Source organism: Taudactylus pleione, unplaced genomic scaffold (assembly GCF_031769625.1).
Source record: "Taudactylus pleione unplaced genomic scaffold, aTauple2 ptg000367l, whole genome shotgun sequence".
Taxonomy (NCBI): Eukaryota; Metazoa; Chordata; class Amphibia; order Anura; family Myobatrachidae; genus Taudactylus; species Taudactylus pleione.
In genome coordinates this window covers 1325622-1351345 of record NW_028284768.1, presented here as the reverse complement: position 1 = coordinate 1351345, position 25724 = coordinate 1325622, and the positions used below count along the sequence as shown (strand labels likewise).

Here is a 25724-nt window from a genome sequence, read left to right as displayed (position 1 = left end):
ATGCTGAGATTACCAGCATTGTGTTGCTGGGGCAGGGCCACGATGACGCGATTCAGGGCAAATCTCGTCATTAGCTGCCCCCAGAGTGTCCAGTTATCAAAGGTAGGAGCGGACGCCAGCAGGGAGACTTGCCCACTCTTCCAGGAGGCCGAGAGTGATGCCCTATTTTTGTGAGGCTCCCCACCATTTCGGGAGAGTAGGCAAGTATGCATCACCTGTGGTGAAACACCTTTCTTATCAATGAACTAGTTCTACACAGGCGACTGCAAGTATGAGGGAAGTACAGGAACAGAGCATTTTGTCACTCCTGAAATGGGTCATGTTGGGAAGTATGCAACGATAAGAAAGGTAAAGAGTCGACCAGACAGATTTCAGTGATTCCAGCCACAACATGGCGCATATTGCACAAGTTGCACTTGTGCCAGCCAAAAGATGGCCAGTTCACTGTGAGCGACGGAGCGCAGCCAACCGCAAGATGGCGCCGCCAGCCGAGCTGTATCTCGTCTTCCTGCTTCCCATCCATGTGAGCGTGTGAGGATCCGGCTGCGGCAGGCCGGGCAGGTAGTAGCGATACACTACGTGTGTTTCTGTCCTCCGTCCTCTGATGTCCGCCCGGTAGCTCCCGACTCCCACAGACATGCAGGTTTCTAATGTCAATGACGTGAGGATCTACGATCTGAGCTGCGGGAAATCCCTGCCTGAGGTAAGGGGCTGCCACACCACACTTACCCTGCCACCACCATGCCAGGGGGTATAAGGGGCTGCCTCACCACAATTACCCTAACACCATCTCAGGGATATATGGGGCTGCTTTACCACAATTACCTCAACTCTACCTGGCCAGGTGTAAGGGGCTGCCACATGACACCTAAATACCACCAGCACCATGCCAGGGGGTATAAGGGGCTGCCTCACCACAATTACCCTAACACCATCTCAGGGATATATGGGGCTGCTTTACCACAATTACCTCAACTCTACCTGGCCAGGTGTAAGGGGCTGCCACATGACACCTAAATACCACCAGCACCATGCCAGGGGTATAAGGGGCTGCCATACCACACACTTACCCCACCACCATGCCAGGGGTATAAGGGGCTGCCATACCACACACTTACCCCACCACCATGCCAGGGGTATAAGGGGTTGTAACCAACACATATAACCCATCACCACCATGCCAGGGGTATAAGGGGCTATAACCAACACACTTACCCCACGACCATGCCAGGGGGTATAAGGGGCTATAACCAACACACTTTACTCCTCCACCATCCCGGGGGAAAAAGGGGGATGTAGGCAACACACATACCCCATTACCACTATGCCAGGTTTATATGGAGTTACCACACTTTCCAGGGGTATAAAGGAATGTAACCAACACACTTATACCCCCAACATGCCAAAGGGGTAACTAAAACTCCACCACCATACCCAGTATTTATCCAAAATACTTACCCCACCACCATGCCAGGGTTATAAGGGGCTGCCCCACCACACTTGCTTAACCACCAATATGCCAAGGCTATAAGGCTCTGTAACCAATACACCTACCACACCACCATGCCAGGGGTTTAAGGGGCTGTAACTAGTACACTGTACCACCACGATTTCAAGGTTATAAGGGGAACTAACCAATCTACTTGGCTCGTCACCCAAATGCCAAGTTATAATAGGTTGTACAGACACATCCCACCACTCACGTACACTTGTCTCTACCCCAATGCCAGAGGTATAAGTGACTGTACCACAACACTTAACCCAGGGCTTGACAAATCCCGGGGGCCAGGTCGCCATGGCTAAGAGATTTTGCTGCCTTACTACCAGATTTTGCAGTGAGGGAGGAAGCAGAGCCTCATCAGCCCCCGCGGAGATTTGTGGCTATAGTATTGCAGCGTTCATTTCATGCACAGGAGTGCATGTGCTGAGTGTCGTCTGCGGTGATTGCTGTGCCTGTGTCCGTCCCATCCTGCGCTGACTCCTCCTCTCCGTCCCATCCTGCGCTGACTCCTGTCCCGCTCTGACCCATGCTGTCTGTCTCAGCTGAGACATACAGGAGGATACACGTAGACTGTCTATGGTCACCTACCTCTGGCTGCATAGAGCTCCCCGGTAATAGAGTCTATGTGGGGCCAGGGATTGTGGAGTGGCTTCAGAGGGATAGCTGTGTAACCACGAGGGGAGGGGGATTCTGTTGTACTTTCTGGCACCATTGTTTTATATGAATGTGGTCTGTTATTACTGGAGGGTGGGGGGTGGAGAAGGGGAACTGTGCAGAGCAGTGAGGGGGCCTCCATGTTACTATTTCCATTCAGCTGCAACCATTTTGTGGATTAGTGTGTATAACAGTTGCATAACACACAGAGCTGTGCTCCTCAATCACTCCTGTAATTTTTTTTGGGGGGGACAGTGATCTGGCTCCTATATTTTAGAAAAATTTGTCAAGCCCTGACTTAACCGGATCTCTCTCATGTCTTACCTCATGTATCCAATCCCAGGCATATGTGGTCCTATTTAAAGCTTCATTTGCTGCAGTTTGAATTGGGCCTAGATCATGTGCCTGAATGCACCTAACAGCAAACGCAACATAGTCTGAGACTACCTATAAAAATTGTAAATATATATTGTACATATATGTACAGGGGCTGCAGTTTAAATTCCGGCTGTCGGGATGTTGATGCTCAGAATGCTGGCGCCAGAATCCCGACACCTTGGGAGGGTTAGGTTCAGGAACTAGGGGGAGAGGGTTAGGTTTGGGATGTGTGTTGGGGGGGGGGGGTTAGGTTTAGGCACTGGGGGGGGACGGATGGTTACGTTTAGGCACTAGGGGAGGTGGGTTAGGTTCAGGGGTGGGGTTAGGATACTTACCGACAAGTGTCTGTATCTTAACCTTGTCGGTATTCTGACCGCCGGGATCCCCATACCCAACCCTTTTACAGTAATGTAGATTTAAGCAGTAAATTCTTGTAGAAGTAACTGTAACCAGTTACTGCCAGTCATTTTTTTATTCTTCCTTACAGTGGCTTTCTGATCGGAAGAAGAGGGCACTACAGAAAAAAGATGTGGGTAAGTGCTGAACTCTGCAAATAACCTCTACTCTAAAGCTGAGTACACACTAGACGATATGTCACCCGATCTGGCGGATCGGGCAGACCTATCGTCCACACTGGCCACTATGTTGCTGACGGTGCACGCTTTTGCGCATCGTAGGAGACTTCTTCCGTCTCGATAGTGTTTGGCGAGGGCCATGCTGCCGAATGCAGCATGGCCCCCACCGTCATTCCGTCGTTGCCGACATCGGCAAGTGTGTATGCACTTTCCAATGCCGGCACCCCCACCGGGTCCCGCTGCTGCCGATGTCGTGTGTACCCAGCATAACAGTTGTAACCGGTGTATGCTTACAATGCCTCACTACCGCAAATGTCATTAATCTTCTTTGTTGGCATATAGATGTTCGGAAGAGGATCGAACTTATCCAGGATTTTGAAATGCCCACAGTCAGCACGAACCTCAAAATCTCCCGGGATGGGCAGTACATTATGGCAACTGGTGAGCATGCAATCAGTACTATAATGTTGTCAGGGAACTCAAGCTCTCAATATAGGGAACTTGATAACATCCGAAAAAAGGCCTACAACAATCTTAGGATATATGAGAGGCTCTCCTTTCAATAGGAACCAGACACAATACTGAGGCATTAAAGCAGCCAGTCCCATCAGTGACATCACAGATCATATTGCAACCTGTCCCTATACCAGTGATATCAATGAGACATTAATGCTACCTATTCCATTATAGTGTTCTCGCTAGATTACGGTCAGGGCAGGGCAAGGGGGGTGCCGGCTACGAAGCCTCTGAGTGCGCATGCACCCAAAAAGGGGTGTGGCCTACAGGGAGAGGGTGTGTTCTTGTGACACGCCTCCAATTTGTCACACTTGGGGGCGTGCCCAGCACTTATGGAGGTGCTGGGCTTCCCCCAAGCTCTCCACTCACAGTGAATAGTACTGCAAATTTTTCCACCTGCGGGACACTGCTGCACGCGGGTGGGGACAGGGCTGGATTAAACCATCAGGGGGCCCGGGGAACTTGTGAAAGGAGGGTCTGCCCCCACTCCTTCGGACCACCCCTTGTCAGCACGGCCCCCACTAGTCATCCATCCTGCCCCCACTTGTAAACTAATCAAATTATGGGGGGAGTTTAATAGCAAATAAAGTACGTTTTAAAAGTTGACTTTCTGTACAGGATATAACAGCTGCGGTTCCACAGGGTCCAGAGGTGGCAGGGTGAGGCAATGGGTACCGGGGAGGCCGTGAGTGGCAGAGGGTGACTAAGGAGAGGCAGTGGGTGTTTAATGTGTGCTCCCCAGTTCCCCATCCACAGACACATCCCATAGGGTCTGTGCTCATGCTCCCCTGCTGCTGCTTTTTCTCCCTCCTCCACATCACTCAGTGAAATAACAGACGGTTCAACTGATTTCAGACTCCTTAGAGCAATGGCTGAGAGATCAGAGGAATAATCAGCCTGAGCCCACACTCTCCTGCACCACTGCCGGTCCTGATGTGCTTCGGCCATGGGGAGCCACCTGACAGAGGGGGCTTCGGGGCACTGGGCCCCCTCTGTCAAGTGGCTCCCCATGGCCGGAGCACTGGTCCGCCACCTTAATCCAACCCTGGGTGGGGAAGGCTCAGGGCAGGCTGTTTTAGCGGAGTGCCACTCAAAGGGCAGGGCGCATTTTGCCTTTTTAAAACCATGCAGGGCGCAGCACCCCGCTATAACAGACATCACAGATCATAATGTAACCTTCCCCTCACTAGGTACTAGTGACATTAATGCAACCAGTCCCAGCACTAGATACCAGTGACATCACTGAGACATTAATGCAGCCAGTCCCAGCACTAGATACCAGCGACATCACTGAGACATTAATGCAACCAGTCCCCAGCACTAGATACCAGTGACATCACTGAGACATTAATGCAGCCAGTCCCAGCACTAGATACCAGCGACATCACTGAGACATTAATGCAGCCAGTCCCAGCACTAGATACCAGTGACATCACTGAGACATTAATGCAGCCAGTCCCAGCACTAGAAACCAGTGACATCACTGATACATTAATGCAGTCAGTTCATTCATTAGGTACTGGTTATATCACTGAGACCTTAATGCAGCCTGTCCCATCACTTGGTACCAGTGACATCTGTGGGACAGTAAAGCAGCCTGTTCATTCACTAGGTACCGGTAATATCACTGAGACAGTAATGCAGCCTGTTCCATCCCTATGTACCTGTGACATCACAGATCGTAATGTGACCTTTCCCCTCACTAAGTACCAGTGACATATCTGATATAAATATGCAGACTGTTCCATCACAAGGTACCAGTGACATCACTAAGACAGGAATGCAGCCTGTTCCATCTCTATGTACCAGTACAGATTGTAATGTGACCTTCCCCCTCACTAGGTACCAGTGACATCACCAACAGTAATGCAGTCTTTTCACTAGGTTCTGGTGACATCACAGACAATAATACAGCCTGTTCCTTCAGTAGATTCGAGTGACATCACTGACACATTAATGCAGCCTGTTCCTTCACTAGGTACCACTTCACTGTGGTACTGATTCAGAGTTGTACTATATTGCACATGTGCAGGGAAGCGGCTGTGTAATACCATACAACTCAAACGCAGCAGCGGACATCTGGTGTACGCAGACACCTCCTGACCGCGTAGCGGATCCCAATGCTGCGTCCTAAGACGAAAGAACAAAAGAATAGCCTCTGGCGCTTGGAAGGAGTTTGAGAATACCAAGGGAGAGGGGGATGGGGGAGTATAGAAGAGCACAGGATGATATGATAGTAACAATGTAAATTATTATTGAAATATAATTTGAAAGATCCACAATCGTCAAAATCAAGACCCTATGGTCAGTAGGAACCTGAAGAAATAACAAGGTGGAGGTGCTCCCCGGAGAGTACACATCATATGGAAACAAGAAAGAAGAAAAAAACTCTCTAGTTGGGGTCACTCTTGAATATAAGTAAATAGTTAATTAATAAATAACATTTAATTGGTATGCATTAAAAATAGCTGCCACAATACGGTAAGTATATCAGTAGTAATATACAAGAACAAGACAAAACAAGACATGAAACATGAAAGGTCTCAGCGGGGTGATGTCAGAGAAAAAAAGAGATCACAAGTGTAGTCTCATAAATAATTCTCTGAGTTGGCCCACTACGGTATTAGTCCAATGACTGAATTATATCAAATAATTATAATGTGTATTAAAGATAAAATTAGTAGATTAAATAACCTCAAACCGCATCAACACATCGTTAATAAACAAAACTCCACATGCAAATATCACCAAGAAGCTCCCTCTCTATAAATGGAGTAAACATGAAATTAATGATACGTAACAAAGGTAGAAAACAATGCGCATCATATAGATTGTTGTAGAGAGCTCTCTCTGTACATATTCCAAAGGTAGCACAGTTGTACTAGTTAATGAGGTAAACAAACCTAGAATAATCAGTCTCTCGCCCACATAATATATACACTGAAAAATTGACAGATAAATTAAGTGTACATATGAGCAACAAGTGTTATGGAGATGTGATCTCTGTAGGTACCGCTGAGAATAGATATGTGGAGAATATCAAGCGAAGAAATTAAAGGAGTTATTCCCTATCAACGGTGTCAAGGCAGTAGCTGCTGCAAGTCATTATGATACTCAGAGAATGACATGTGAGCGTACTGTCAGGCTCACCCAAGGGTATGAATGAGTGAATTGAGCATCTGCTGTTAGGGCTGATATGAAAAAGGAGCCTGGTATATAGAGTAGTGCAGGAACCTATTCAAATCAGGCTGTAATGAGAGTGCTCATAGATATTAGGTAATCTGATTAAAAGATGGTAAGCAAGACAAAGAATAGTAAAGGCCACAGTATAATGTCGTCCCCAGTGCTGCTGCTAGTCACATTTCCCAACGGTAGTGGTGAGTAGTGAGAAGCATGAAGTCGTATACTCTGGTATGAAAGAAGTTAAGAAAAAGATTGCACTGCGACTCACACAGGGTAAGCAATGCTCTGTGTGCCCGTCGGGGTAGTGCAGAGTCAGTCACTTACACATGCAGCCGAGTAGGCACGTGCGTCTAAGAGTAAGAGAAGAGCGGTACCTGTATACCCATATGGAGAGCGGCAAATGGTGGACTAGGGGTGCCAAACCGGGAGTGTGTTGTGCTGTGTGGTCCCGCCTGTACACAGCGGGAAAACACCGATCTGAGACGCGCGTTTCACGAGCTGCTTCCTCAGTCAGATGCTGGTGAGGGTGCACAGCTGACCTTTAGTCTGCATGGTAGCCAATCAAAGGGCCGGGTTCTGCTGTGCAGTGTGTAAAGCGCCTGGTTATAGGCCATTTAAAGCTCTCTGCTGATTGTTCCAATTGCGGAGGATCAGAGAGAGACACACAATAACAAAAACGAAACCACGTGGTTAGCTAAATGTAGCTGTTTGTATGGGGATTAACAACATATATTAACATGATGATGAAGGAGTGGATTCCGGAATCTGGATATCCTAAACATTAATTAGTCTGTGCTGATCATGTGTATATACTGTTAGGTAAATGAGAAGAAAAGCAAAGGGAGATAATGAAAAGGGGAAGAGAAAAAAAGAGAGAGAGAAACATAGATGTGAGAAAGTATGGGTGAATAAGAAATATATGTAATAAGAAAAATAAAATAATAATAGGAATGAAAATATATAAATGAAAATATAGAAGTAAAAAAATTTTTTAAGATAAATAAATATGAATAAGAATAAATTAAAATGAGAATAAATAATGTAAATAGATAAAATAAGTAAATAAAGGATTTATAATCACAATAATTATAAAAATAGACTGATAAATCTCATTGATGAATATATATATATATACATGCATGGACAATCCCTTGCTGCCGCTGAGAAATGGAAGCAAACCAGAAAAACTAAAAGTAAGACACGATACAACAGCACAATATGTGGTTCTAAATGCTAATTCATCTGCAAATATTCCAACATATATTTAAACAACTGTTTAATCAAACACAGCAATGTCTAAAACAATATATTTAAAAATACATTATAGCAGCCACAATTTTTAAAATATATGTTGGCATATTTGAAAATGAATTAGCATTTAGACCTACCCATTGCGCTGTTGTATCGTGTCTTACTGTGCGTCCTACTACGCAGCATCTGATCTTCTGCGATACCTTTGGCAATCTGAGTAACCGTGAGGTTACTCAGATTGACCCCCGCAGCTCCATTGTCTGGGCCAGTAAGTCTGAAGACGCAAAATTTGCGATACGCTCCCGCTTCTGGGAGTTGAGGCCGGCCCAGCCTCCAAACGCTGCTGTGGCTTGAGAGAACTGTGAGAGATCTCGCAGAGAGAGACCTGCACATGCGCAGTACAGATCCTGCGTATGTGCAGGACTTTCACACTCTCTGGTTTGCGTACTACTCTGAATCAGGCCCAGAGACATTAATGCAGCCTATCCCATAACTAGTGACATCACTGAGACATTAATGCAACCTATTCCATAACTAGTGAGATCACTGAGACATTAATGCAGCCTATCCCATAACTAGTGACATCACTGAGACATTAATGCAGCCTATCCCATAACTAGTGACATCACTGAGACATTAATGCAACCTATTCCATAACTAGTGACATCACTGAGACATTAATGCAGCCTATTCCATAACTAGTGACATCACTGAGACATTAATGCAGCCTATTCCATAACTAGTGACATCACTGAGACATTAATGCAGCCTATTCCATAACTAGTGACATCACTGAGACATTAATGCAGCCTGTTCCATAACTAGTGACATCACTGAGACATTAATGCAGCCTATTCCATAACTAGTGACATCACTGAGACATTAATGCAGCCTATTCCATAACTAGTGACATCACTGAGACGTTAACGTAACATGTCCCGGCAGTAGGTTGGTGTATGTGTTGACTGTCTCCCCAGACAGCAGATTAGTTATGTGATCCTTTGTTGATTAAAAATTACATTGTCTTTCAGGTACATACAAGCCCCGTGTCCGCTGTTATGACACTTACCAGCTGTCTCTGAAGTTTGAGAGGTGCTTGGATTGTGAGGGTGAGTATCCGATAAAATTACCAATTCCGTCTGTGTCTTAAGGGGCCCATACATCATTGCTGCAATTCCCTCCGCAAATCTCCGCCAGGCCGCGGACACCGATGATTGGCAATCTGTCGGCGGATCGGAGAAATTCGACTTTTTAGATATCCCAGACTCACCGATCCCGATCATTTCTCCATCATCTACTAGGGGACACTGGAGCTTCTGGCAGTCGGGTATAGAAGGTGGGTTGAGTAGACCCTGGCACTTTAAGAATCTAAAAGTGAGACTGGCTCCTCCCCCTCTATGACCCTTCAGCCCCAGTTTTTAGAATGTGCCTGAGAAGAGCCGGTGCACATGGGGCTGTTTTCCAGCCCTATTTTCAAATTTTTATTACGATTGAACAGTCTGCCTGCACTGTGGGAGCTGGCAGGGGGAGGGTACCACCACGGCTACTGCAGCCTGTGTCTGGTCACACTATGGAGGGGGCCCCCACTTAACAAGAGTCCCCTAACTCAGCGGGGCACGCCACAGCTGAAACCGGCTTGTTTTCTACTGACAGCGGCCATGGTTCTCCCAGAGAGCTATGCGTCTCCTCCTCCACTACTCTGCACTATTGGCGCGCTCTACTCACTAGGAGCGGCGCCATCTTAACTATAAGCCCACTCCTCCTCTTCCCTGGTGTCTGCAGTACAAAAGAGGATCTCAGAGGGCAACAGTGACAACCAGCTCCAGTCTGCTATGGGCTCTGTGAGTCCTGCAGTGGCGTAGCATTAATTTTTGTAAATTCAGCTCTCCCCACCTGTTTCTGTAGTAATAGTGGGGTAGCATTATTAGTTGTGAATTTTTTTTTTTCTGAGTAGCATTATTATTGAAACTCTGCTCCTCCCCATCTGTTGCTCTGTCTGCCTCAGTTTACTTTCTCTGTGTCAGATTATCTGCAAAAACTCTGTGAGTGGGCTATGATGGGTAGGGAACAAGAGGCTGCCAAGGATAGACCTAGTACCTCTCACCCTTCCTTTCCTGCTACAGAACCAGCGTTGGCTCAGGATCTACAAACATGGCCAAAAATGTTGAGAATTACACAAGTATTGGTTTTCACAAAGCTTGCTTCTTCACTGTTCTTAGACCTTTTTGTCAGATGTTACTATGGCATACTGAAGTAATATTACAAGCATTTCATAAGTGTCAAAGGCTTTTATTGACAATTACATTAAGTTTATGCAAGAGTCAAAATTTGCAGTGCTGACCCTTCTTTTTCAAGACCTCTGCAATTCGCCCTGGCATGCTGTCAATCAAATTCTGGGACACATACTGACTGATGGCGCCCATTCTTACCTAATCAATGCTTGGAGTTTGTCAGATTTTGTGGGTTTTTGTTTGTCCACCCGCCTCATGAGGATTGACCACAAGTTCTCAATGAAATTAAGGTCTGGGGAGTTTCCTGGCCATGGACTCAAAATTTCAATATTTTGTTTCCCGAGCCACTTAGTTATCACTTTTGCCTTATGGCAAGGTGCTCCATCATGCTGGAAAATGCATTGTTCGTCATCAAACTGTCCTTGGATGGATGGGAGAAGTTGCTCTTGGAGGATGTTTTAGTACCATTCTTTATTCATGGCTGTGTTCTTAGGCAAAGTTGTGAGTCATCCCACTCCCTTGGCTGAGAAGCAACCCCACGCATGAATGGTCTCAGAATGCTTTACTGTTGGCCAGGTGATGGATTCTGCACCTGTCTCCTGAGGCCTGTGGTAAGTCGGACCTCTAAGAAGAGGGCACTTCGACGGTTCTCCAGTCATTTTGAGGATTCTGAAGCAGATCACTCGTCTCAAGAGGAGGTAGGGGAAATGCTGGACGTATCCGATATAGAGGCTTCTTCACAGGAACCTGAAGCGACGCAGGGCATTGAAGCATTTATACTGGCTGTGAGGGACGTATCTGACATTGAGGCTCCAGAATCGTTAGATGACTCCTTGTTTGCTAAGAAACGGAAGTCTTCTGCTACCTTTACGGTTTCGGCAAATTAGACGAACAGATGGCGACAGCCTGGCAGAATCCGGATTGTAAGTTCCAGATCCCTAGGTGTTTTTTCTCCTTTCATCTTTTTCCTGCAGAGAATAGAAATCGATGGGAGACTCTGCCATTTGTGGATTCTTTGGCTTCTCGTCTGTCGGAAAAAAACACGCTTCCAGTTCCGGGAGCTAATGCGTTAAATGAAAGCTCAGAGCGGATATTGAAAACCACGTTAAAATCCATTTATACTGCTACTAGCGCACTTCTCAGACAGCCTTGGTTGGCTCTTCGGTCACCAAGACACTGGAGAAGTGGGCGGAACAATTTCCGGAAGGTCTAAAGTCAAACACTCCGCGGGCGGATATGATTACCTTGGCGGAGCATATTCAGGAGTCTGCAGTATACTTGGGAAATGCCTCCAGAGATGTTGGCCAGGTAGGCGCTAGGATCTCTGCTTCGGCTTGCGGGGCTCTTTGGCTTTGTGCTTGGCAAGCGGATGCTGAGTCTAAACGGGTGGTTGAAGCTCTTCCTTTCACAGGTGATATTTTATTTCTTCTAGAGTTGGACAAGTGGATCTTTCTGGCCACCGGAGTTAAGAGCACTTTTCTACCTTCGTCAGCACCTCCTCCACGTCCCTTGTTTGGAGGACCTTCTTTTCGCTCCTTTTGAGCTCCAGCGAGATTTCAGGGTCGACCTCGAGGTTCGTCTTCAGCAGGTCACGGAGGTTGTGCAAGAGGATGTCAGACTGCCAGTGCCCGCTGTCAGGATCCCATGCCAGCATAAAAGTCTGTGGCATGATGGGCTCCCATCACACCTCAGGTATCCCAAGGTGGGTGCTCGTCTCCTGAGCTTTTGGGAGGTTTGGCGGCAGACTTGTCCCGACACTTGGGTTCTGGATTTTGGTATCTCATGGATACAAGTTAGTTTGCCTTCTCTTTTCACAACAAGATTTCCAGTCGATCTTTTGAAACATCTAGTTTTGCGTCAAGCAATCGACAAAAACTTCTGCTGGCCGAGGTTCTGGTCTCGGTTCCGACTGCACAAAGAAACCAGAGATTTTATTCAAATCTTTTTGTGGTTCCACAGCCGAATGGGTCCGTCGGACCCATTCTAAATGTCAAGTCTTTGACCCAGTATCTCTCCTTTCACAGGTTCAAGATGGAGTCCCTTTAGTCTGTGATTGCGGGACTGGAAGCAGGGGAGTTTTTGGTGTCATTAGACATCAAAGATGTCTATCTTCACATTCCGATTTGGGATCCTCACCAGGCCTTCCTCAGGTTTGCCATGAGGGATACTCTAGACAGAATCCTGCTTCGGATCTTCCTGCCATTAGACAAAGCCATTGCCATTCAGGAGTTGGTTTGCTTGGTGCTCAGGCCAAAGAAAGTGTCTGTGCATCTTTGTATTCGTCTCTTAGGAAAGATGGTGGCCTCCTTCGAGGCCATCCAATTCGGCAGGTTTCACTCCAGAACGATTCAGTTAAATCTGTCTTAATGGTCGGGATCCCACCTACAAATGCATCGTCTGGTGTGTCTGTCTCTTCAGACCCGCATATCCTTGATCTGGTGGCTCCAGACGGACCATCTGGTAGCGGATCGACTCTTCAGAATTTGGAATTGGACCCTGCTTACTACGGACGTCAGCCTTCGTGGATGGTAAGCTGTGGTCTTGGACAAACACTTCCAGGGCAGGAATCCCTTTTACCTATCAACGTTCTCGAACTGCGGGCAGTCTACAGGGCTCTGATACAAAGGAAAAGAAAACTGAAGTTGGTGCAAAAACAACTACTAGCTCCTTGCGCTAATAAAACGGGTGTGTAAATAAAACCAAGCTGCTAGTCCAAGTAGACCAGTACTACCTGGTCTTAATAAAGTCACCCACAAAAAGCTACAAATTAAGACTGCGCTATACAATATAATATCTCATTTATCGCTTGTTTGAAATTAATCAACGATCAAGGCTCCTCTAAATATAAAAAAAATTTTTTTATTCACAACCTACAATAGATAAAAATAAAAAATAGACCTAATAGTAAAACAAAAAACATGTATCTAAAACACACAGTAATTGTATAAAATAGCACTGGTAGCAATTAAATTGAAATCACTCGTGACATGCACATAATCATTCCACATAAAGCTTAGTGCATCAGCAAATGTCCTGATGGAAAAGAGGGAGATATCTCTCTTTTAGTTGGTATATATCTGTCTGTATCAGCTCTTATCCATTTGCATATTATTGGTCAAAGAAAGTCTCTTCATGCACTGTGAATGCCTTTTTGGTAGATAAAGTATGCTCTCACCACATAAGTTCAAATTGTAGAAGTAGCAGAACAATGCTGTCTGCCTGTGTTCAAAAGCAGTCCTGGGAGACACGCCCCCTGGTTGCCGGGACCTGCAGGCAGGCACAGATGATGGTTGTTCAGTGTGTACGAACAACCATCATCTGCAGATATATCTGTATAGTGTGTACCCACCTTTACATAACCGCTTCTTTTTATGGTTTTTCTTTTCATTTATTTAAATTGTCGAACTTGCTAGATTTGCAATCTAGCCTCTGATCCTGCGTCACTGATTTACTATCTTATGCGCATGTGAATATCCGATAAAACTAATGCGGGTGTTTGTGCGTGTGCAAGCGGAAACACGCCGGCATCCTCAACGGTCATCATTAGTATCAGCACTCACATCAGCCCCAGTTACTAATCTGTCTTAGGAGATAAAGTGAACGGTGATAAGGTACCAGCCAATCAGCTCCTAACCGCCGTTTTTCAAACACAGCCTGTGACATGGCAATTAGGAGCTGATTGGCTGGTACCTTATCACCGTTCACTTTATCTCATAACACAGCTTAGTAAATATGTCATTTTCTACTTCAGGGTCCATAGGGGGTCCACAGGGTTGACCTTGGGGGTATAGGTTGGGAACCAAATCCGGGCACCACGCAGTTAAAGCTTTCAGCTCCCAGGATGCACTTGGGTCCACTCTCCCTATAACCCCACCCCCAGCCAGAGGCACCTCAGTTTAAGTTGGTGCCCGGCCGGAGTCAGGTCACTGTTTAGTGCAGTGGGGAGCTGATTAGCAGCCCCTAAGCTTTATATTTTTTTGAAAGAACAGAGTTTTTTATTTTTACTTTGGACATTTAGAGCGGCAGCGTCGGACTGTCTGTATTTAATTCTCTCACCTGTCAGTGTATATCTATCCCTTTTCTTTATCTGCCCTAATACAGCTGTACTTAGGGTGGTTCTGAGATCTCACGTTTATATACTCGTTAATATTTGTGAGGTTTGTCACATACTGTTGCGTGCTGCACGTTGCCACATTTTCGTTGGAACTGTGTGTTGCATACGCTGAAAATGGGTCCCTGCGGCTAATTTTGGCATCAGTCAGGACCAGTATAACGCTGCTTGATATTTCCGTCAAGATTGGTCAGATATGTTTGACCAGGAGATAGAGCGTTATACGGCACCCATTTTTGCTATCCTGCAAGTCATGTTCTGCAGGTGTTAGTGCGGAGGATTTGTTTCATAAAGGGTTCTGTGTGTGGCGTCATCTGGTGCCGGCCCCTTTCACGACCCCCTTGGGCGGTTTGTTTTCTCGGGATCCTCTCAATTGCGGATCGCTGGGTGGGCCCCATTGTTGTACCTCACTTGGGGTTACTTCACCATACTGCCCTTTTCATCTTAGGGTATCTCGCAGTTTCTTGCACTCTTCCCCTGTGACACAGACTACCGCTCCCTGCAGGGGTTTTTCGCAGAATATGAATTCCCCCTGGTGCCACAACAGTCTGTCATTCCCCTTGCAGGGATTCCCACAGCCACCCTGGGTGGATGTCGTTTTCTACGTAACGCAAAGTGGCGTGGTTGACGCCCTGTGGTTACTTCCCAGTTGGCTCTGCCGTGAACTGGATACTGTTTTGGGCTCTTTCCCTCTTACACGTGGGGAAGCCTATTTCAGGTATTATTATCCCTGCTTTGGGGCTGGTAGCAGGTCCATTCTGGTTAGAGTGAATGTTGACCTGCACTTGTATCATACACCCTCAGTCTTACGTGCCTTCGGGTTCCCTGTTGCTGACTAGCGGGTGGATCGCATGGCGGGACTCTGGCTGTTGCCAGATACGAGGTATTGCAACAGTGTTTGGCCTCCTGTCCCAAATTCCCTGAGGGTCCTCACGAGTCCCTCCTGGGGTGGATGGGCGTGTTACTCGTCTGATTTCAGACGTTGACGCCTCCCATTCCTGCGTGGTCGGATTCTTCGGATCCGTAGGGGGTTACTCTGCCTGAAGTCAGTATACTCGCTTTCAGGGCTTGTTACCCATCCTACCATGGTTATAGCATGGTTGGTTAATACTATTGCATACCGAGCTGATGCATTTGTAATGTTTTTTCCCCTCCAACAAGTCTGGGGTTCAAATTTATTTGGTCGCTCACGTAATATATGCAGTTGTCATAGGTGGAAATGCCTATATTGGATATCAGTCTCCTAACTTTCAGAGTTCCGGCTGCGACTGTATCCTCCGTAATACCCTATGGCTGCGCTCTGGGAATGCAGAGGTGCAGATACCATCTATAGGGTAGATCTTGTTTGGTCCTGACCTTGACAGGATTGTAGTAACTTTGGCAGTATTACTAACGACAAGTTTACCGCCTTCAGCTATGCCCACTACAAGGCCTCAGACTAAGTCTGTTAAGTCTTTTTGTCCTCTGGGTCAGCCTAAAGATCTGTTTCTTCATAGACTGTCGGCCTCTACGAGGGCCGACATATCCAGTACCGAGCAGGCCTGGACTGCCAGCCGATCCTGCTTCTGAACCTACGGATATCTCTTCAGCCTGACGAGACAGGCCTACCACTGGGAGATGGCGATTTTCTCAGTTCGCCCGGTACTAGTGTCAAGTTGCCGCGGCGACGTGGGTAGGAGGGTACGCCCTCTTTTTGTTCAGGCGGACTCTTTCCAGGTGATGGTACGCAGGCCCTTATTCAGACCCGAACAGGTCCTTACATATCCAGAAAGCTATACAGTTGTTGCTGTATGAGGAGCTCATTAGGCCATCCCCACTTTCTCAGCGAGGGACTGGTTGTTCTGCTTTCTTTCTGGTGCGGTGGCTGACTGGTCCTCTTTGGCCTGTTCTCTGTCTCACTTCCCTGAACCAGTTCCTAAGGCTACCTGGGCTCAGGAGGCAATCCCTAGGCTCCATCATACTATGTTTGGAACCTGGGGACTTTATGGTATCACTAGATACACAGGACGCGTGCCTACGGGTACTTACAGAGACCTTGCCTCAGCATGGACTGAGGTTTGCTGTATCACAGCACTTACAATTTTTTGGGCTCTGCCTGTGGGGACTGTCCTCAGCCCCACAGGGGTTTACCAGCGTTTTGGATTTTCTGACAGTTCTCCTGTTCAGTATATCCCAATGCTCCTGTACCTGGACGGCCTCCTGCTCTTAGCAGGATCGCCGGGGTTCTCTACAGCCAGGTCAGGATGACCGTGGCTTCTTCAGGGTGCAGACGTTTAATCAACGGGGAAAAAGTCCTCCCTGCATCCCTCTCTGGGTATTCTTCACCTAGGAGCCCTGCTGGATTCTCAGAATCTGAGAATTCTTCTGGTGTAAGACGGCATCTCCACTCTTCCATTAGGAGTACATGGATGTCTACGCAGTCGACATATGTCATTACACTCTGAGATGCATGGTCCACTATTCAGTGTCTGCCTTTGGAAGGGTGGAATGGGCTCAGTTCCATTCCAGGTCTTTCCATAATTGGCTTATCTCCAGATGGAACGAGTTTTTTCTGTCGGATCACTGTTCAAACGATGATGCTCTCTCCGGAGGCAAGTCGGTCCCTTTCCGGGTGGCTATGGTCATCTCGTCCAGGGTATTCTTGGCTACGGACAGTGTCTGGTTCGCATCCATTTCAGTGCAGTTGGACGTCTGTCGATTCCACCCTGTCAATTAACTTGTTGGAACTTTAACCTGTCTTGGGCCTTCACTCTGGCGTAACTCTTGTTTCCCGGTGAACCTGAAAAAGTTCAGTCCAGCAGGGTTAGGGCAGTGGCTTCCTTTTTAGCAACACTGTTCGTTGGGTGGCAATGACAGGTATGTCACACATTCGGACATGGACCGAGGGTCTCCTCCTGACCATCTCGGCAGCGTTCATATCAAGTCCTCAGCCGTCACGAAGTGCATCCCGGGGACTAGTCTCTTCCCCAAGAGAGGTTTTCATCTCCTGGTGAGCAGGGGGGCCCCCCTGAGGTGACCCTCCTGGCCTTCTGACTTTATCACACTATGGTGTTACAGTCCAACTCTGGGGATTCTGAAGCAACCTTCAGTGACTCTTTGTCGGTGAAGTGGTCCTTCCAATTTGAGTACCTGTGTTCTCCGGTCTCCCTTCTTCCTCGTGGGAAGTGTTTCAATCGAGACGGAGATGCTTTCCTGCTGGTGGCTCCTGATTGCCCCAGATGTCAGGGGTACTTGGATTTTCGGAGTCTCTCCATCGATACTCCATTCCTGCTGCTTCACTGCCCGGACCTGTTATCTCAGGGTCCTTGGTTTTGCCTTGGACCTGGGTCGCTTGTCCTTGACTGCGTCCCTTACAGTGGTCTTACGGCTTCCCTGGCTTTGTAATCCCTGGCTTTGCACATGGATCAGCTTTTGCCAGGACCTACCACTAACTGTGGCAGCCGTAATTTTTATGGTATTGTACCTGTTGATACAATCCTCCGGTGTCCAGGATTTCCTAATATTCTGGCATTCGTTCCGGCTGGCTTGGGTTGCACCCTCGGCCTGGCCTTCCTGTCAGTGCGGATCTCTACACTGTCAGTATGTTTAAGATATGGAATTGCTCCGCTCTGGTATCCAGTTCATCCTTTGGAGTGTTTTCTGTATTATTCCTCCATTTGTCCTCCCTAGCGACTTCTTGGGAGTTAGTAGTGGTTCTTCGTTCCCTCTGGGGACGGTCTATGGAACCGCTGGTTGTGATAGCCATTACATGGTCTATTGCTTAGGCTCTCTCTTTCTCTCAGGGTGTTTATATCACCCAGGTGAGTGTCGGAATTGGGAGCGTTCTCATGTGGCTCCCTCTTCTGGAGGGCATCATGTCAGGGTGTGAGTTGCTCTCACCCTGTGTTTCTTCTTAGTGATTTTTAGGTTCCATATTATTCTGGAACTTATGGTACGGCCATTCAGTCCCCAGTCCTCTCGGCTGGTGTGGCCTCATTGACTGTGGTCCGGCCTCTGGATTTATGTGATCCGTTCAGGTTCCTTACGGAAATCGGACTCCTTATTGGTGGTCTGAGATTTCTGGTTTTAACAGGAAAGGATGGCCGGCCTATAGCCAGATGTTGGCTGGATGGCCTCGTATGTCTTCTTCAGGGGCCTCCCTTGGGTAGGCCTTTCTGTTGTTGATGCTTGTTTTTTCTCGGGCCATGTAACCCTCGTGGGCGGCTCGCTGTGGCGCCTTGGCTGTGTTGCCTTACTAGGTGGCCATGTGGTCTTCTGTCCACACCTTTTTTTAAGGTTCTAGGCATTGGTTTCCTTTGCCTCTCAGGATGCTTCCTTTTTGGCGACGGATTCTCCTCTCAGCACAGGAGCGTCCCCACCCTTGGTTGAACTGCTTTGGGACATCCCCAAGGTCAACCCTGTGGACCCCCTATGGACCCTGAAGTAGAAAACAAGAGATATGGTAAGAACTTACCTTTGTTATCTCTGTTTCTACGAAGTCCATAGGGTCCACAGGGCGCCCGCCCTGACGCACCTGGCTTCATATGGGCTGTGTGGCTGGTCACCGGTTTTCCGTCTCCCATTTCTGTGAGTATGGTTATTGAGTGTTCCAGTTTTCTCTCTCTTTTTCTCTCCTCCTCCGGCCTTTGGCTACTTACAAACTGAGGTGCCTCTGGCTGGGGGTGGGGTTATAGGGAGAGTGGACCCAAGTGCATCCTGGGAGCTGAAAGCTTTAACTGCGTGGTGCCCGGATTTGGTTCCCAACCTATACCCCCAAGGTCAACCCTGTGGACCCGATGGACTTCGTAGAAACAGAGATAACAAAGATAAGTTCTTACCATATCTCTTGTTATTCCTAGTACATTTTTAAAAATGAAAGCCAATGTCTGGTGGGGCTGCTGTAGACAAGAGAGACTTTTCTGTGCAGTAACCTGTAGAATTATTTCCCCTATCATGTATGTCAGACAGTGGATTATGACCCTAGGAGAGGAGAATGGACACCTCCTTCCTTTCCTCTGTTCCATATGCTTCTGTCCTGCTTTACCCATCAAACTTCGTGTAAGTTGCAGATGTTCCAGTATGATCCTAAATTGATAAATTGTTCTGTTTTAAGTTAATAGCCCTGTGTGATTCAAGGTTTACAAAATACAAATGATCTTACAATTCATCATAGATCTGCATGTAAAGTGTCTTATCTGTTCTGGAGCAATACTTTTTATTTCCCTTCTCTGACCTAATGTATTATTTTTTTTTTTTAGTGGTTAAATTTGACATCTTATCAGAGGACTACTCCAAGGTACAGTACTTACAGTATGTTATTGCTTTGTGTAACACTGGGAATGGTAGGGGTCATGTATGTCGTCCCAGAGATCAGCAGGGTACAGTGTAGGGTTAGGCACCTCCCTGGAAGATTTAGGCTAGGGCATGGGTCTTCAACCTTGGCCCTCCAGCTGCTGTGGAACTACACATCCCAGCATGCACTGCCATAGTTTTAGCATGCTGTTATATCAAAAAAGTGACAGTGCATGCTGGGATGTGTAGTTCCACAGCAGCTGGAGGGCCAAGGTTGAAGACCCGTGGGCTAGGGGAAGGGGGTGTTGGCGTCGGGCACCTCCCGGGGGGGGGGGGGGGTGTTGGGGGGCGGTTAGGTTCAGGCACTCCCCCTGTGAGGGTTGGGTGCAGGGAGGTGGGGTTAGGTTTAGGCACCCCTGGGGGGAGGTCCATCTAATTTGCTAAAGCCAGTCTCATTCAGGCGTAGATGTTTCCCATAGCAACTAATCAGCTCCTAGCTATCGTTTATCAAATACAGCCTATAGAATGATAGACTGCTAGAACCTGGTTGCTATGGGAGACTTTTATGCATGTCGTCTTTAGAAGGTTTGGTACATCTGTCTATAGACAATTATGCAATAAAAATAGGGATGGATGCTCTCAGGAATGGGGGCAAGGAGAAGAGAGTATTAATGTAGACGTCCCATCTGTGCGCAGAATTATCTTTATCTCTGTCCTAAGAGAGAAGAACTGGAAGAGCCCAAAGATCATGCCTATAGATTGAGGCCTCCGCTGGTTTTGTTTTGTATGACGGATTTCCACTGTCTACCCATCTATTCTCATTTTAGTTACCAAGCTGAATCAGTGCTGACAATATTACTCGAGTATAAGCCGACTTTTTCAGCACATTTTTTGTGCTGAAAAAGTACCCCCTCGGCTTATACTCGAGTGAAGTGTAGCGCTGACCGGACGGAGTTCGGTCAGCGCTACACAGCACAAACACACAGCCGCCGGAGCCGGCAGCTGCGTGTTGCTGTAATCAGCAGCCGCTGAGAGTCTGTCAGACTCTCAGCGGCTGCTGCTCCCACTGCGGGAGCCATCTTCCGGCTCCCGCAGTGGGTAATGGGAGACACGTCGTCATGACGACGTCTCTCCCATGCAAAGCGGCCGGAGGAGCGGATAGCGGCGGGACCAGGAGCGGGTGTTTCAGGTAAGTGATTTTTTTTTTTATTATTCTTATCACATCTCTCTCTACTGGGGGGGGGGGGGGGGACTACAGGGAGCACTACCAGGGGGCGATTAAAACAGGGGGCGATTACTACAGGGGGCACTACCTGGGGGCGATTACTACAGGGGGCACTAAAAGGGGGGATTACCACTGGGGGTACTACCAGGGGGGGATTACAACAGGGGGCACTAAAAGGGGGGATTACCACTGGGGGTACTACCATGGGGGGATTACCACTGGGGGTACTACCAGGGGGGGATTACCACTGGAGGCACTGAAAGGGGGGATTACCACTGGAGGCACTGAAAGGGGGGGATTACCACTGGGTGCACTACCAGGAGGGATTACTACTGGGGGCACAACCAGGGGGAATTACTACTGGGGCCACTACCAGCTGCTGCCATTTCCCACACTAGGCTTATACTCGAGTCAATAAGTTTTCCCAGTTTTTTGGGGTAAAAGTAGGTACCTCGGCTTATATTCGGGTCGGCTTATACTCGAGTATATACAGTACATCTGTTCTTTAGATAGTCACATTCTAGTTTTCCAAATGTGTCGTCACTTGAAGTGCAGGCGCACGTGTAGGTGAAACCCGGCTTCTTTATTCTGTTCCAGATTGTCTTCCTGCAGAGTGACCGATATGTAGAGTTTCACTCCCAGCATGGCCGCTACCACCGACTCAGGATACCAAAGTTCGGCAGAGATTTTTCCTATCACTACCCATCCTGCGATCTGTATTTTGTTGGAGCAAGGTAATGAAAGTGATCTTGAGAAATATAATATGATATAGCAGGTAAGGGGCACTTAGGAAACTTGAACCTAACTATGTTGTATTTGCCCTTATTAATTTACCTGTTTGCGCATCCTAATAAATGTCGGCATCGTCCCTTACTGGCACCATATTGGAGAGGGCAGGTTCACCTATCCCCAGAAGTGTAACAGGATGTGGGTTAATCACTCCCTTTGTCTAATCATTACCAACTCCCAACTCTCTCACCCTCAGCTGATGGACATGTGGGCAGCTCAGCCACCTAGCGAGAGGAGGGGATATCTATTGCTGTGGCCTCCACACTGTTAGGGTTTTACTGCAACAAATGTCAGTGATGCAGGCAGGGTGGGCTTGAATGGTGGTCCTGCAGTGTTAGACCTTACCTACTTCAGTCATTGGTATGATGTGGGCAGGGAAAGCTGAAAGGCAACTGGATCTCAGCTGTGGTTCCTTGGACACTCCAGCCTTAGTACTGCAGGACCTATTTGGTTCTACACTTCTGATATGTGGCAACCTACCTAAGGTGTGCAGGACCGATCGGGTCTAGCACATGTAACTTAGTCTGATCAATGGGCTGTCACCAGCAAGCTTGAAGCGTACGAGACCTATCGTAGCTCTTCAGCTTACAGCAGCCTGTCACAGATTCCTTTTGGCTGCTACTTAGTGCACCAGCCTCCACACGACCCCCAGCAGTGTTGGTGACACAGTCTAGACATGCAGTCCTCCTTTCTCTATCCCCTTTGTAAAGGGGGTAGATCATGGTGGCTTGTCCTGCTAATGCTGGCGTCCTTGTGAGCCTTGGCGCTTGCTCTGTGTGTGGATTTCAACCAAGTTTTTTTTGTGTTTAATTTCTACCAGGTGGCATGATGCTTATTAACTTTAAGCAGCATCTGCAGTTTAAAAACTAGCAGTTCTGTGCCAGGTCATATGTATTTAGAAATGGAAGACCTTTTTCCCATTATGGTTCTATTGTGCTGTTTTTGCACTGTTCATCTGTGTATTATTCTAAGCAGATCAGTGTTCTCCCCACAATCTACAGTCAGGTGCATAAATATTGGGACATTGACAGAATTTTCATATTTTGTCCTCTATTCACCACCACAATGGCTTTGAAATGAAACAAACAAGATGTGCTTTACCTGCAGACTTTCAGATTTAATTTGAGGGTAATTACATCCAAATCAGGTGAACGGTGTAGGAATTACAACGGTTTCAACGTGTGCACCCGAGATATGCACAATTCAATTAGAAATACAAATTCGCAGTGAATGTTCTTATTTTGTCCAAATAGCGAACAGGCAAAATGGCATGAAAAAGTGGGGAGACCTTCCTGGACCCCAAAAAAGTGACAACTTCATTAGCAGAATCATAGAAGACGGTTAGTGGCCATAAGGAAAGTACTTTATGTGTTTAAAAGGTGTCAAATGGCTGATTTATGCATTTTTTTTTAAAAAAAGAGTCAAATGTTAAAAGCTGTAGAATTTCGTTTAATTACAAAGGAATTAAAAGGAAAATGCAAAAAAAAAAAGTAGAAAAAAAGGGTGCTTTTGGGGGAAATTTGTGGCGACTTTTTAAAAATGTAAAAAAAAATGTTAAACAACTATTTGTCATTGAAATAAATACTTTAATTAAATTTGGGGTGCATTATTTAGCTAAAAAGCTTATTTTGGGGTAATTGGGGGCCATTTCCTTTTTTTCACCCCAAAAATTACTTGTAATTATTGTCTAATTGAAAACTTCCAAATGCCTAATTAGTAATTAGGGAGGGGAGGGGGGGGGAGAGGTTGGGTTCCAAGGGGTTCTGAAGCAAGTCCTGACATTATTACCTTAAAATAAAGATTTCTTCTTAAGGGTCCATAGGGGTCCACATGGATACCATGGGGATAATTCGGTTGGAGAGATCCAGGCACCAAACAGTTAAAGCTTTCAGCTCCCAGGATGCCTCGGGTCCTCCTCCATATATATATATATATATATACTTTAGACTAATTCTCAAGTCCTGCTACTTTAACAGCTCTATACTCTTTTTTTTGGTTATAATATACTATTGTAGTTGTGCCTTTACATCTTCCTGCACTGTTCTTCCTTTTATCTTATTTTGACCTGTACTGCTCCCTCATCTCACACTCATTACTACTACTGACTCTCCATCCCCCCCCCCCCCCCCCCACTGCCTCATTTACACAATGTCTCTTTTCTTCTACTCCTCCCCCACTCAGCTGCTACATTATTTTCTCCTCTACCACCAGTTTTCACCTCTTTTTTCCTTCCTTAGTCCCCTCTACATTCTCCCCCTCCTCTGTGTCTCTTCATCACATATTAGTCTCTCAACTGCATCTCCCACAACTCCAGTATTATTCACTACTCTTCCACCATGGTCCTGCTCCACCACCACTAAACCCTGCACCCTCTCTTTTCTCCAAGATACTTATCCTTCTCCCCCCCCACACCACACTAAACCTCCACCTTACCCATCACCTGCTGTCACCCTTCCTCATTCAGAAGCCAGCCACATAACCCCACACTCCTTATCCCCCTTCTCTAGATCAATATCACCTCCACACTACATCAACCCTAATAATCTCATTCTCCTCTCGCCTCTTAACTCTATCCCTCTCTCCTGTTCCTTCTGGAAAGCCAGTTTTGTCTATAATAAACTGGTCCCTGTTCATGAGCACTTCATCTGTAATGCCTTGATTCTCCTTGCCATCATCAAACCCTGGGTTTACCCCTCTGACACCACTGCTCCTGCAAAATTCCTCCATCACTTGGCTTCCTGGCTTTTAATCTTCAACTGGGCCCATTTCTTCCTCAATGCTTTCCAGCGCTCATCCTAACCCACTACTCTATGCTCCTTCCTCACTATCTAGCCCATCTGTGTCACCCCTGTTTGTCTGACCCTCCCCTCAGAATGTAAGCTCTCGCGAGCAGGGCCCTCTTTCCTCACGTGCTTCTTCTTGCCTTACTTTTACTTTCATTTACAATGGTGCCTAAAACTGCTTACTGACACCCTGCTGCTTATTTAGGTGTTATGCAGCATTGTTTATAAATCATGTACTTGTCCTGCATTGTCTGTACTGTTAATAACTGTTGTCTTGTGTGCTCATTTGTTTTTGTACTTTGTAAGGCGCTGCGGAACCCTTGTGGCGCCATATAAATAAAGGATAATAATAATAATATAATATACACCCCGCGAACAAAAACAGGCAGATTTACTCTTGAAATAGAAATGAGTTCGGAATTGAATTGCAAATGTAATTCGCATTGTGAATTTGCTGTGAATTCGGCTCGCGGGACAAAACTCGCACCTAATTGAATTCCCCCCTTAATGTTACCCAGCTGGCAACATTTTCTGGGGAGAACACTGCAGACAGAGGCACAAGCCTGTATGAGAGCAGGAGAGAGAATGTACTGATTTACTGATCTTTATGTAATAATCCATGATGGACCCAAAGAACCTTTTATGGCTTATCACTAGTTGGGAGAGGTCTTTCTTATATATATTACAAAAGTGATGAAATAACTACTAAACTTGTGTTTCTACGATTGTGGAACTAAAACTGTTTTCCCATTTATTTGGCTTTGATATCAATAGCTTAAATTTCATCTATGACGGTTATACAGAGATTCATTGTTTTTGTTTTTTTATTTTTACAGCTCTGATGTGTACCGGCTGAACCTAGAGCAGGGGCGGTATCTGAACTCTCTTCAAACTGATGCCTCGTAAGTAAGATTGCTTTGGCCTTCCAGTCTTTATATCAAGTAACCACTAGGTGGTGCTAGACAGTCACTTAGCAGTAGAGCTGTTCACATTCCATGTCAGCGCCTACCATACGTCAGACAGCCTTCATTATTTGTTTCATCCACAGATACAAAATTGCAGGCAATTATCTACTTAACCATAATTTTGCAAATCTCTTTCCTTTCAGACAGATTAATGTTTGTGACATCAATCCTGCGCACCACTTATTTGCTGCTGGCACAGTTGAGGTAATATTTACTTATATTATCCTTTTGTGTGATCCTACACATCTGCGGATAACCATTGACAGACCTTGTACATTCAGAGAACATCCT

The 25724-nt window shown here is 46.6% G+C and overlaps 1 protein-coding gene across 1 annotated transcript in view; it reads left to right on the top strand.

Annotated features, from left to right (window-relative positions):
* Positions 1–457: 457 nt before the first annotated feature.
* NOL10 (nucleolar protein 10) overlaps positions 458–25724 on the top strand; it is a 91624-nt gene continuing 66357 nt past the window's right edge. Inside the window, exons 1-8 of the mRNA XM_088444599.1 lie at positions 458–703; positions 3021–3066; positions 3451–3549; positions 9090–9167; positions 19638–19675; positions 21494–21630; positions 25305–25370; positions 25577–25637. Of these exons, the coding sequence (XP_088300725.1) occupies positions 638–703; positions 3021–3066; positions 3451–3549; positions 9090–9167; positions 19638–19675; positions 21494–21630; positions 25305–25370; positions 25577–25637 (591 nt within the window). The 5' untranslated portion in view covers positions 458–637. The remainder of the gene's footprint in view (positions 704–3020; positions 3067–3450; positions 3550–9089; positions 9168–19637; positions 19676–21493; positions 21631–25304; positions 25371–25576; positions 25638–25724) is intronic.